This window comes from Bufo gargarizans, chromosome 6 (assembly GCF_014858855.1).
Source record: "Bufo gargarizans isolate SCDJY-AF-19 chromosome 6, ASM1485885v1, whole genome shotgun sequence".
NCBI lineage: Eukaryota > Metazoa > Chordata > Amphibia > Anura > Bufonidae > Bufo > Bufo gargarizans.
The window spans coordinates 303,676,084-303,690,438 of NC_058085.1; the positions used below are offsets into that span (position 1 = coordinate 303,676,084).

The 14,355-nt window shown below is 46.4% G+C and overlaps 1 protein-coding gene across 1 annotated transcript in view; it reads left to right on the forward strand.

Moving 5' to 3' along the window:
- PCDH15 (protocadherin related 15) overlaps window positions 1-14,355 on the forward strand; it is a 1,384,495-nt gene that overhangs the window by 1,074,038 nt on the left and 296,102 nt on the right. The window contains exon 24 of the mRNA XM_044299661.1: window positions 11,175-11,315. Coding sequence (XP_044155596.1) covers window positions 11,175-11,315 — 141 coding nt within the window. The remainder of the gene's footprint in view (window positions 1-11,174; window positions 11,316-14,355) is intronic.

Below are 14,355 nucleotides of genomic sequence, written 5' to 3' on the forward strand. Positions count from 1 at the left end.
AAATGGCTATAAAAAAGTCATAGAAAGGGCTAGAAGACTTCAAAAGGAAGCAAAATAGGGGTAAGAGCAGAACACTTGCCCTGCAAACAAATGTGGAGAGGGAAATAAATTAAAATAACATAGAATAAAAAAAAATATATATATGATTTTGAGCTAGGAGGTAGAGGTCAAAGTGGAGTAGGTGGTTGAGTAGGCGGTGGACGTGGCGGTGAAGGTTGAAGCGGTGGTAGAGGAGGAGGAGGTAACCAACACTATTTTTGTAGTTTTTCCATTTATTTATTTTATTTATTTATGGGAAATATAAAACATTGGGAAATATAAAAAAGAAAACTAAGAGAAAGTGCGCTGGAGTATAACAATGGCTGGGTGCGGCAGGTATACTTGTCTATTCTGCACAAGGAACGGACAAGTCTTGTGGGATCCATGCCTGGTTCAGTTTAATGAATGCAAGCACATTGGCTGTGGGCAGGCAGCTGCGCTTGTCTGGGATCACCACTCCGGCCGCGCTGAGCTCACGTTCGGACAATACACTGATCGCAGGGCAGGCCAGAACCTCCAAGGCGTAAAGGGCAAGCTCAGGCCATGTGCCTAATCTGGAGACCCAGAAGTTGAATGGGGCAGACCGATCAGTCAGTACTTGTAGGCGTGTGCACATGTACTGTTCCACCATGTTGCTGAAATGCTGCCTCCTGCTAAGATTTTCCATATTAGCTGGTGGTGCTGGCAAAGCTTTTCCACATTTCTACCATGTTAATCCTCACTTCTGAGGTGCTGGTGGTGCCCCAGCTGCATTGCCAACTTATTCCTTCTTCTCTGCCTTCACCTTGTGCTTCCACTGAGCCCCCCGTCATGTGGGAATTCCATCAGCAGTCTACCAGCGTGTCTACCAGCGCGCGGTTGTACTCGAGCATCTTCCGATCACGCTCTAGTGACGGAATTAAGGACAGCACGTTGTCCTTGTAGCGGGGATCCAGCAGGGTGGCCACCCAGTAATCAGCACTGGTTAGAATGTGGGCAACTCGGAGGTCGTTGCGCAGCCACTGCAGCATGTAGTCGCTCATGTGTGCCAGGCTGCCCAGAGGCAAAAAAAAGCTGCCCTCTGTGGGAGGTGAATCGTCTGTGTCCTCTGTGTCCCCCCAGCCACGCTCCAGTGATGCCCATGGGCTGCTTTGGGTGCCAACCTGCTTTGAACATGGTTCCTCCTCATAATCATACCCCTCCTCATGATCCTTCAGAACTGTGCCATGGCTGGACAATTGTGTACCTGGCCTCTGTTGGTGCAGGGACCCACCCTCTGAGCCACTTGTGAATTACTGGCCTGATAACCGTGAAAATGGTCCCTCTTCCTCCTCCTCTTCCTCCTGTGCCACATCCTCTTTCATCATCGGTCGAAGCGTTTTTTCAAGGAGACATAGAAGTGGGATAGTAACGCTGAGGACTGTGTCATCGGCACTGGCCATGTTGGTGGAGTATTCGAAACAGCACAACATGGCACAAACGTCCCTCATGGAGGCCCACTCGTTGATGGTGAAGTGGTGCTGTTCCGCAGAGCGACTCACCCATGCGTGCTGCAGCTGAAACTCCACTATTGTTAGCTGCTGCTCGTACAGTCTCTCCAGCATGTGCAAAAAGGATTTCACTATTGTGGTCACGTTGAATATAAGGTGTTGAGCGGGAAGGCGCGCATAGACGGACCACATTTTCTGCAGCAGCTCTGACATATCGCTGTAATTTTTCAGAAACGTCTTCACCACCAAATTCAGCACATGCGCCAGGCAAGGGATGTGCGTCAAAAAGGCCCAGAGCTGCTATGATATTTTGCCCATTATTGCACACCACCAGGCCAGGCTTGAGGCTCAGTGGCACCAACCACTCTTGGGTCTGTTGTGCCATGCCCGTCCATAGCTCCTGCACGGTGTGGGTTTTTTCCCCCAAACAGATGAGTTTCAAAACAGCCTGCTGTCGTTACCCCCTGGCTGTGCTGAAGTTGGTGGTGAAGGTGTCACGCTGACCAGATGAGGAGGCGGTAGAGATGGAAGCAGAGTAGAAAGAGGAGACAACAGGAGGCAAAGAGAAACATCCTGCAATCCTCAGTGGCATAAGGACATGTGCCAAACTCTCCTGCAGCCTTTCAACATGTTTTATTAATTGCCTGAACACTGAACTATAACCAAAATTTTTCCGACAAAGTTCAGGATCGTGTCCGGGTACCAAAAATCTTAAGGTTCGGTACGGACCTGAACTTTGCAGTTCGGATTCGCTCAACAGTAGTTTTAAAGTTATCACCACATAAAGTGACACATGTCAGATTTGCAAAAAATGGCCTAATCTTTAAGGTGAAAAATGACTGTGTCCTTAAGGGGTTAAAGATAGTGTCTATGCGGATTCAACCCTTTAACAGAGCAGTAAATTAATTTTTGTTTAGTGATAACAGGGAAAATACTGTAATTTTCCAATAGACATCTCTCTTGTATCCAAGACTGCTGGTTCTGTATTTTAATTACTGCAAAGGTAGTGAAGTAAAACTCTATCTCAAAAAATCCCTCTTTAATGAAGAGACTTCATAAACTCTGTGTGTTTACCTTATTGATTAAAAAGTGTTTGTTTTTTTTTTTTATTGCAAATTGAATAACTTGGGTAATTGTTTAAATTATCAGGATTAAAAGGGTTGCCCCACTGTTTAAAGTTATCCCCTATCCAAAGCTTAGCAGATAATTAACTGAATAATAGGGGTCCCAATATTGAGACCCTCACCAATCCCAAAAACAGTGGTCCTATTTAGGGATGAGCGAACTCGAACTGTATAGTTCGGGTTCGTACCGAATTTTGGGGTGTCCGTGACACGGACCCGAACCCGGACATTTTCGTAAAAGTCCGGGTTTGGGTTCGGTGTTCGTCGCTTTCTTGGCGCTTTTGTGACGCTTTCTTGGCGCTTTTTGAAAGGCTGCAAAGCAGCCAATCAACAAGCGTCATACTACTTGCCCCAAGAGGCCATCACAGCCATGCCTACTATTGGCATGGCTGTGATTGGCCAGAGCACCATGTGACCCAGCCTCTATTTAAGCTGGAGTCACATAGCGCCGCCCGTCACTCTGCTCTGATTAGCGTAGGGAGAGGTTGCGGCTGCGACAGTAGGGCGAGATTAGGCAGATTAACTCCTCCAAAGGACTTGATTATTGATCGATCTGCAGCTGTGGGTCAGTGAGCTGCTGATACTCAATTGCTCACTGTTTTTAGGCTGCCCAGACCGTTTGTCAGTCACTTTTTTCTGGGGTGATCAGCGGCCATTTTGTGTCTTGTGGTGCGCCAGCACAAGCTGCGACCAAGTGCATTTAACCCTCAATGGTGTGGTTGTTTTTTGGCTAAAGCCTACATCAGGGTGAAGCTGTCACACCAAGTGCATTTAACCAGCAATAGTCTGTTTATTCTTTGGCCATATACTACATCAGGGGCAAGCTGCGCCTGTCACCAAGTGCATTTAACCCTCAATGGTGTGGTTGTTTTTTGGCTAAAGCCTACATCAGGGTGAAGCTGTCACACCAAGTGCATTTAACCAGCAATAGTCTGTTTATTCTTTGGCCATATACTACATCAGGGGCAAGCTGCGCCTGTCACCAAGTGCATTTAACCCTCAATGGTGTGGTTGTTTTTTGGCTAAAGCCCACATCAGGGTGAAGCTGTCACACCAAGTGCATTTAACCAGCAATAGTCTGTTTATTTTTTGGCCATATACTACATCAGGGGCAAGCTGCGCCCGTCACCAAGTGCATTTAACCCTCAGTAGTGTGGTTGGTCAAGCTATCACACCAAGTGCATTTAACCAGCAATAGTCTGTTCATTTTTTGGCCATATACTAAATCAGGGGCAAGCTGCGCCCGTCACCAAGTGCATTTAACCAGCAATAGTCTGTTCATTTTTTGGCCATATACTAAATCAGGGGCAAGCTGCGCCCGTCACCAAGTGCATTTAACCAGCAATAGTCTGTTCATTTTTTGGCCATATACTACATCAGGGGCAAGCTGCGCCCGTCACCAAGTGCATTTAACCCTCAGTAGTGTGGTTGGTCAAGCTGTGACACCAAGTGCATTTAACCAGCAATAGTCTGTTCATTTTTTGGCCATATACTACATCAGGGGCAAGCTGCGCCCGTCACCAAGTGCATTTAACCCTCAGTAGTGTGGTTGGTCAAGCTGTCACACCAAGTGCATTTAACCAGCAATAGTGTGGTTATTTTTTGGCCATATCCCAGTCTAATTCTGTCACTAAATCCATACCGGTCACCCAGCGCCTAAATACTAGGCCTCAAATTATATCCCGCTAAATCTCTCGTTACCGCTGTCCTGTTTTGGCTGGGAAAGTTATTTAGTGTCCGTCAAAGCACATTTTTTGTTCTGGGTTGAAATACAATTCCCAATTTAGCCATTTCATAATTTAGTGGTTTCTGCTATATCAGAGCTATTTGAAATCTATCCCTAAAAGGGTATATAATATTCAAGGTGCACATAGGGTCATTCAGAATAACTTCACACACCCGCTACTGTGCATTTCCAAGTCTAATTCTGTCACTAAATCCATACCGGTCACCCAGCGCCTAAATACTAGGCCTCAAATTTATATCCCGCTAAATCTCTCGTTACCGCTGTCCTGTTGTGGCTGGGAAAGTTATTTAGTGTCCGTCAAAGCACATTTTTTGTTCTGGGTTGAAATACAATTCCCAATTTAGCAATTTCATAATTTAGTGGTTTCTGCTATATCAGAGCTATTTGAAATCTATCCCTAAAAGGGTATATAATATTCAAGGTGCACATAGGGTCATTCAGAATAACTTCACACACACGCTACTGTGCATATCCCAGTCTAATTCTGTCACTAAATCCATACCGGTCACCCAGCGCCTAAATACTAGGCCTCAAATTTATATCCCGCTAAATCTCTCGTTACCGCTGTCCTGTTGTGGCTGGGAAAGTTATTCAGTGTCCGTCAAAGCACATTTTTTGTTCTGGGTTGAAATACAATTCCCAATTTAGCAATTTCATAATTTAGTGGTTTCTGCTATATCAGAGCTATTTGAAATCTATCCCTAAAAGGGTATATAATATTCAAGGTGCACATAGGGTCATTCAGAATAACTTCACACACACACGCTACTGTGCATATCCCAGTCTAATTCTGTCACTAAATCCATACCATACCAAGCGCACGTTGGTAGACGCGCTACTGAGAGCATTCCCAAATGTCACAGGGGAACAAGTGGAAGCCCAAGGCAAAGGCAGAGGAGGAGCAAGAGGTCGCCAAGGCAGCTGTGTCAATGCCAGCTCCTTTGAGGGCAGGGTTAGCATGGCAGAGATGTGGAAAACTTTTGTCAACACGCCACAGCTAACTGCACCACCACCAAATACGCAACGTGTTAGCAGGAGGCAACATTTCACTAACATGGTGGAACAGTACATGTGCACACCCCTCCACGTACTGACTGATGGTTCGGCCCCATTCAACTTCTGGGTCTCTAAATTGTCCACGTGGCCAGAGCTAGCCTTTTATGCCTTGGAGGTGCTGGCCTGCTCGGCGGCCAGCGTTTTGTCTGAACGTGTATTCAGCACGGCAGGGGGCGTCATTACAGACAAACGCAGCCGCCTGTCTACAGCCAATGTGGACAAGCTGACGTTCATAAAAATGAACCAGGCATGGATCCCACAGGATCTGTCCATCCCTCGTCCAGATTAGACATTAACTACCTCCCCTTAACCATATATTATTGGACTCCAGGGCACTTCCTCATTCAATCCTATTTTTATTTTCATTTTACCATTATATTGCGAGGCTACCCAAAGTTGAATGAACCTCTCCTCTGTCTGGGTGCCGGGGCCTAAATATATGCCAATGGACTGTTCCAATGTTGGGTGACGTGAAGCCTGATTCTCTGCTATGACATGCAGAATGATTCTCTGCTGACATGAAACCAGATCCTCTGTTACGGGACCTCTCTCCTCTGCCTGGGTGCTGGGCCTAAATTTATGAAAATGGACTCTTACAGTGGTGGGTGACGTGAAGCCTGATTCTCTGCTATGATATGAAGACTGATTCTCTGCTGACATGAAGCCAGATTGTCTGTTACGGGACCTCTCTCCTCTGCCTGGGCCTAAATATATGCCAATGGACTGTTGCAGTGGTGGGTGACGTGAAGCCTCATTCTCTGCTATGACATGCAGACTAATTCTCTGCTGACATGAAGCCAGATTGTCTGTTACGGGACCTCTCTCCTCTGCCTGGGTGCTTGGCCTAAACTTATGACAATGGACTGTTGCAGTGGTGGGTGACGTGAAGCCTGATTCTCTGCTATGACATGCAGACTGATTCTCTGCTGACATGAAGCCAGATTGTCTGTTACGGGACCTCTCTCCTCTGCCTGGGTGCTGGGCCTAAATATATGCCAATGGACTGTTGCAGTGGTGGGTGACGTGAAGCCTCATTCTCTGCTATGACATGCAGACTAATTCTCTGCTGACATGAAGCCAGATTGTCTGTTACGGGACCTCTCTCCTCTGCCTGGGTGCTTGGCCTAAACTTATGCCAATGGACTGTTGCAGTGGTGGCTGACGTGAAGCCTCATTCTCTGCTATGACATGCAGACTGATTCTCTGCTGACATGAAGCCAGATTGTCTGTTACGGGACCTCTCTCCTCTGCCTGGGTGCTGGGCCTAAATATATGCCAATGGACTGTTGCAGTGGTGGTTGACGTGAAGCCTCATTCTCTGCTATGACATGCAGACTAATTCTCTGCTGACATGAAGCCAGATTGTCTGTTACGGGACCTCTCTCCTCTGCCTGGGTGCTGGGCCTAAATTTATGAAAATGGACTCTTACAGTGGTGGGTGACGTGAAGCCTGATTCTCTGCTATGATATGAAGACTGATTCTCTGCTGACATGAAGCCAGATTGTCTGTTACGGGACCTCTCTCCTCTGCCTGGGTGCTGGGCCTAAATATATGCCAATGGACTGTTGCAGTGGTGGCTGACGTGAAGCCTGATTCTCTGCTATGACATGCAGACTAATTCTCTGCTGACATGAAGTCAGATCCTCTGTTACGGGACCTCTCTCCTCTGCCTGGGTGCTGGGCCTAAATATATGCCAATGGACTGTTGCAGTGGTGGCTGACGTGAAGCCTCATTCTCTGCTATGACATGCAGACTGATTCTCTGCTGACATGAAGCCAGATTGTCTGTTACGGGACCTCTCTCCTCTGCCTGGGTGCTGGGCCTAAATATATGCCAATGGACTGTTGCAGTGGTGGGTGACGTGAAGCCTCATTCTCTGCTATGACATGCAGACTGATTCTCTGCTGACATGAAGCCAGATTGTCTGTTACGGGACCTCTCTCCTCTGCCTGGGTGCTTGGCCTAAACTTATGACAATGGACTGTTGCAGTGGTGGGTGACGTGAAGCCTGATTCTCTGCTATGACATGCAGACTGATTCTCTGCTGACATGAAGCCAGATTGTCTGTTACGGGACCTCTCTCCTCTGCCTGGGTGCTGGGCCTAAATATATGCCAATGGACTGTTGCAGTGGTGGGTGACGTGAAGCCTCATTCTCTGCTATGACATGCAGACTAATTCTCTGCTGACATGAAGCCAGATTGTCTGTTACGGGACCTCTCTCCTCTGCCTGGGTGCTTGGCCTAAACTTATGCCAATGGACTGTTGCAGTGGTGGCTGACGTGAAGCCTCATTCTCTGCTATGACATGCAGACTGATTCTCTGCTGACATGAAGCCAGATTGTCTGTTACGGGACCTCTCTCCTCTGCCTGGGTGCTGGGCCTAAATATATGCCAATGGACTGTTGCAGTGGTGGGTGACGTGAAGCCTCATTCTCTGCTATGACATGCAGACTAATTCTCTGCTGACATGAAGCCAGATTGTCTGTTACGGGACCTCTCTCCTCTGCCTGGGTGCTGGGCCTAAATTTATGAAAATGGACTCTTACAGTGGTGGGTGACGTGAAGCCTGATTCTCTGCTATGATATGAAGACTGATTCTCTGCTGACATGAAGCCAGATTGTCTGTTACGGGACCTCTCTCCTCTGCCTGGGTGCTGGGCCTAAATATATGCCAATGGACTGTTGCAGTGGTGGCTGACGTGAAGCCTCATTCTCTGCTATGACATGCAGACTAATTCTCTGCTGACATGAAGTCAGATCCTCTGTTACGGGACCTCTCTCCTCTGCCTGGGTGCTGGGCCTAAATATATGCCAATGGACTGTTGCAGTGGTGGCTGACGTGAAGCCTCATTCTCTGCTATGACATGCAGACTGATTCTCTGCTGACATGAAGCCAGATTGTCTGTTACGGGACCTCTCTCCTCTGCCTGGGTGCTGGGCCTAAATATATGCCAATGGACTGTTGCAGTGGTGGGTGACGTGAAGCCTCATTCTCTGCTATGACATGCAGACTAATTCTCTGCTGACATGAAGCCAGATTGTCTGTTACGGGACCTCTCTCCTCTGCCTGGGTGCTTGGCCTAAACTTATGACAATGGACTGTTGCAGTGGTGGGTGACGTGAAGCCTGATTCTCTGCTATGACATGCAGACTGATTCTCTGCTGACATGAAGCCAGATTGTCTGTTACGGGACCTCTCTCCTCTGCCTGGGTGCTGGGCCTAAATATATGCCAATGGACTGTTGCAGTGGTGGGTGACGTGAAGCCTCATTCTCTGCTATGACATGCAGACTAATTCTCTGCTGACATGAAGCCAGATTGTCTGTTACGGGACCTCTCTCCTCTGCCTGGGTGCTTGGCCTAAACTTATGCCAATGGACTGTTGCAGTGGTGGCTGACGTGAAGCCTCATTCTCTGCTATGACATGCAGACTGATTCTCTGCTGACATGAAGCCAGATTGTCTGTTACGGGACCTCTCTCCTCTGCCTGGGTGCTGGGCCTAAATATATGCCAATGGACTGTTGCAGTGGTGGGTGACGTGAAGCCTCATTCTCTGCTATGACATGCAGACTAATTCTCTGCTGACATGAAGCCAGATTGTCTGTTACGGGACCTCTCTCCTCTGCCTGGGTGCTTGGCCTAAACTTATGACAATGGACTGTTGCAGTGGTGGGTGACGTGAAGACTCATTCTCTGCTATGACATGCAGACTGATTCTCTGCTGACATGAAGCCAGATTGTCTGTTACGGGACCTCTCTCCTCTGCCTGGGTGCTGGGCCTAAATATATGCCAATGGACTGTTGCAGTGGTGGGTGACGTGAAGCCTCATTCTCTGCTATGACATGCAGACTAATTCTCTGCTGACATGAAGCCATGTTGTCTGTTACGGGACCTCTCTCCTCTGCCTGGGTGCTTGGCCTAAACTTATGCCAATGGACTGTTGCAGTGGTGGCTGACGTGAAGCCTCATTCTCTGCTATGACATGCAGACTGATTCTCTGCTGACATGAAGCCAGATTGTCTGTTACGGGACCTGTCTCCTCTGCCTGGGTGCTGGGCCTAAATATATGCCAATGGACTGTTGCAGTGGTGGGTGACGTGAAGCCTCATTCTCTGCTATGACATGCAGACTAATTCTCTGCTGACATGAAGCCAGATTGTCTGTTACGGGACCTCTCTCCTCTGCCTGGGTGCTTGGCCTAAACTTATGACAATGGACTGTTGCAGTGGTGGGTGACGTGAAGCCTGATTCTCTGCTATGACATGCAGACTGATTCTCTGCTGACATGAAGCCAGATCGTCTGTTACGGGACCTCTCTCCTCTGCCTGGGTGCTGGGCCTAAATATATGCCAATGGACTGTTGCAGTGGTGGGTGACGTGAAGCCTCATTCTCTGCTATGACATGCAGACTAATTCTCTGCTGACATGAAGCCAGATTGTCTGTTACGGGACCTCTCTCCTCTGCCTGGGTGCTTGGCCTAAACTTATGACAATGGACTGTTGCAGTGGTGGCTGACGTGAAGCCTCATTCTCTGCTATGACATGCAGACTGATTCTCTGCTGACATGAAGCCAGATTGTCTGTTACGGGACCTCTCTCCTCTGCCTGGGTGCTGGGCCTAAATATATGCCAATGGACTGTTGCAGTGGTGGGTGACGTGAAGCCTCATTCTCTGCTATGACATGCAGACTAATTCTCTGCTGACATGAAGCCAGATTGTCTGTTACGGGACCTCTCTCCTCTGCCTGGGTGCTTGGCCTAAACTTATGCCAATGGACTGTTGCAGTGGTGGCTGACGTGAAGCCTCATTCTCTGCTATGACATGCAGACTGATTCTCTGCTGACATGAAGCCAGATTGTCTGTTACGGGACCTCTCTCCTCTGCCTGGGTGCTGTGCCTAAATATATGCCAATGGACTGTTGCAGTGGTGGCTGACGTGAAGCCTCATTCTCTGCTATGACATGCATACTAATTCTCTGCTGACATGAAGCCAGATTCTCTGTTACGGGACCTCTCTCCTCTGCCTGGGTTCCGGGGCCTAAATATCTGAGAATGGACTGTTCCAGTGGTGGGTGACGGGAAGCCAGATTCTCTGCTATGGGACCTCTCTCCAATTGATTTTGGTTAATTTGTATTTATTTAATTTTTATTTTAATTCATTTCCCTATCCACATTTGTTTGCAGGGGATTTACCTACATGTTGCTGCCTTTTGCAGCCCTCTAGCCCTTTCCTGGGCTGTTTTACAGCCTTTTTAGTGCCGAAAAGTTCGGGTCCCCATTCAATGGGGTTCGGGACGAAGTTCGGATCGGGTTCGGATCCCGAACCCGAACATTTTCGGGAAGTTCGGCCGAACTTCTCGAACCCGAACATCCAGGTGTTCGCTCAACTCTAGTCCTATTCCCTCCATCCGACGGAGAGGCAAATCAAGAATGCACCCTGTCACTCCATTCATTCTCTGTGGGACCACTGGAAATAGCTGAGCACTGTATTTGTATCTCCCACTGTCTCATAGAGAATGATGGACCCCCGTTCTCAGGATTGATGGCTGGTCCCAGCATTCAGACCCCCACCGATTAGTTACTTATCCCCTAAATTGTAGATAGGAGATAACTTTAATACCTGGTACAACCCCTTTAAAAATGTAATAAATTTGATTGCATTAAACATTTTCAGTCTTTGATTTTCTTTTTTTTTTTTAAATAATCTTCTTAAACCTGTCTCCTCTATACAGGTATGTTTGCCATTGATAACATGACAGGGGTTATCTCTGTTGTAAAGCCACTGGACTATGAAAATACTACAAGCTATGAACTCAGAATTCAAGCTGATTCTATGCAAGTGGCTAGATTTAATCTACGAGCAGCTTCTAAAAGTAAGTTACAGTTCATTTACTGTGAAAGTGATGTTTCTCTTCATAAATTTCAGGCCATTTTTTAAGAAACAGACATTCCCGTCTCATCGAGGACAGTATGTCCTGACTTGTATGGGATTATATTCTATCTTTTTAAACGTCGGACAAATATATTTTCAAAGAACAGGAAAAGACTGAATATTTCTCTGTTGTTGCAAATATAAAGTTTCAGTTAACTTATTCTAGCATATGAATATGTTATCTCCATCTTTTTTTATCTATCTGTATCTGCTCGCTTGTGGTCTAAAATATAGCAGCTTCAGACAACTGAGCAGAGAGCTATTATCTCCACTGGTTTTCTTTCTAGTTGCTCCTCACATGAACATAATGACTTTATTGAAGTCTATGAATTAAGAAAGAAGATGGTAGAAATAAAGTTGTATTAGACATGTTGTTATTATTAATATTATTGAGAAGAATCATGCCAGACTATGGAAAGGACCACGCAGAATGTCAAATTTAAACCTATGGGAAATGCGTAATATCATAACCACAGGATAGGTGATAAATGTATGATTGCTGGGCATCTGACTGTTGGGACCTCCACTGATCACAAGAATAGGATCTGCATCTTCATGTGTGAAAGGAGCATTGTTGTGCCTGCTTGAAAATTTCTCCATTGACTCTATAGAACTGACAGAGATAGCCAAGCGCAGTACTATTGAACAAGGAAAAGAGTGGTGGTCATGCATGTACACAATCACTGCATTCACACAAGGGGCTTAAGAACAATTACAGATTATAATAGGGGGGGGGAACGGGAGTGCATAGTACCCGCTATAGTCACCGCTATAGGCTTCAGGCCTAGTAAGCCTGAGGCCTATGCGGTAGTAAAATCCCAGTGCAGGCAGGCATGATGACATAATCACATGCCTGTGCCGGGACGCAGCACAGTGACATGTGAGCGCCTGCCTCATCCCGGCCCGTATCATCTGCAATTGAGCGCTGATACACAGGTAAGTATTAACCTTTAGTTTATTTAGTTTATATAATTTATATGTTAGATATAGTGATGATGAAAACTGTTTACTTTAGCTTTAATACTTTATTGGTTAAATTGAGAATTACTATTCAATTAAATCTTGCTATATCTTGATGCGTTGGTTTACAACAAGCAATATCAGTAGATACTATGTATGACTTTATGTGATTGGCAATAGGGATGAGCGAACTCGAACTGTATAGTTCGGGTTCGTACCGAATTTTGGGGTGTCCGTGACACGGACCCGAACCCGGACATTTTCGTAAAAGTCCGGGTTCGGGTTCGGTGTTCGTCGCTTTCTTCGCGCTTTTGTGACGCTTTCTTGGCGCTTTTTGAAAGGCTGCAAAGCAGCCAATCAACAAGCGTCATACTACTTGCCCCAAGAGGCCATCACAGCCATGCCTACTATTGGCATGGCTGTGATTGGCCAGAGCACCATGTGACCCAGCCTCTATTTAAGCTGGAGTCACATAGCGCCGCCCGTCACTCTGCTCTGATTAGCGTAGGGAGAGGTTGCGGCTGCGACAGTAGGGCGAGATTAGGCAGATTAACTCCTCCAAAGGACTTGATTAACTGATCGATCTGCAGCTGTGGATCATTGAGCTGCTGATCCTCAATTGCTCACTGTTTTTAGGCTGCACAGACCGTTTGTCAGTCACATTTTTCTGGGGTGATCGGCGGCCATTTTGTGTCTTGTGGTGCGCCAGCACAAGCTGCGACCAAGTGCATTTAACCCTCAATGGTGTGGTTGTTTTTTGGCTAAAGCCTACATCAGGGTGAAGCTGTCACACCAAGTGCATTTAACCAGCAATAGTCTGTTCATTTTTTGGCCATATACAAAATCAGGGGCAAGCTGCGCCTGTCACCAAGTGCATTTAACCCTCAATGGTGTGGTTGTTTTTTGGCTAAAGCCTACATCAGGGTGAAGCTGTCACACCAAGTGCATTTAACCAGCAATAGTCTGTTCATTTTTTGGCCATATACTAAATCAGGGGCAAGCTGCGCCTGTCACCAAGTGCATTTAACCCTCAATGGTGTGGTTGTTTTTTGGCTAAAGCCTACATCAGGGTGAAGCTGTCACACCAAGTGCATTTAACCAGCAATAGTCTGTTTATTTTTTGGCCATATCCCAGTCTAATTCTGTCACTAAATCCATACCGGTCACCCAGCGCCTAAATACTAGGCCTCAAATTTATATCCAGCTAAATCTGTCCCTAGTGCTGTAGCTGGGCGAGTTATTTAGTGTCCGTTCAAGCACATTTCTTGTTCTGGGTTGAAATACAATTCCCAATTTAGCAATTTCATAATTTAGTGGTTTCTGCTATATCAGAGCTATTTGAAATCTATCCCTAAAAGGGTATATAATATTCAAGGTGCACATTGGGTCATTCAGAATAACTTCACACACACCCGCTACTGTGTATTTCCAAGTCTAATTCTGTCACTAAACCCATACCTGTCACGCAGCGCCTAAATACTAGGCCTCAAATTTATATCCAGCTAAATCTGTCCCTAGTGCTGTAGCTGGGCGAGTTATTTAGTGTCCGTTCAAGCACATTTCTTGTTCTGGGTTGAAATACAATTCCCAATTTAGCAATTTCATAATTTAGTGGTTTCTGCTATATCAGAGCTATTTGAAATCTATCCCTAAAAGGGTATATAATATTCAAGGTGCACATTGGGTCATTCAGAATAACTTCACACACACCCGCTACTGTGTATTTCCAAGTCTAATTCTGGCACTAAACCCATACCTGTCACCCAGCGCCTAAATACTAGGCCTCAAATTTATATCCCGCTAAATCTGTCCTTAGTGCTGTAGCTGGGCGAGTTATTTAGTGTCCGTTCAAGCACATTTCTTGTTCTGGGTTGAAATACAATTCCCAATTTAGCAATTTCATAATTTAGTGGTTTCTGCTATATCAGAGCTATTTGAAATCTATCCCTAAAAGGGTATATAATATTCAAGGTGCACATTGGGTCATTCAGAATAACTTCACACACACCCGCTACTGTGTA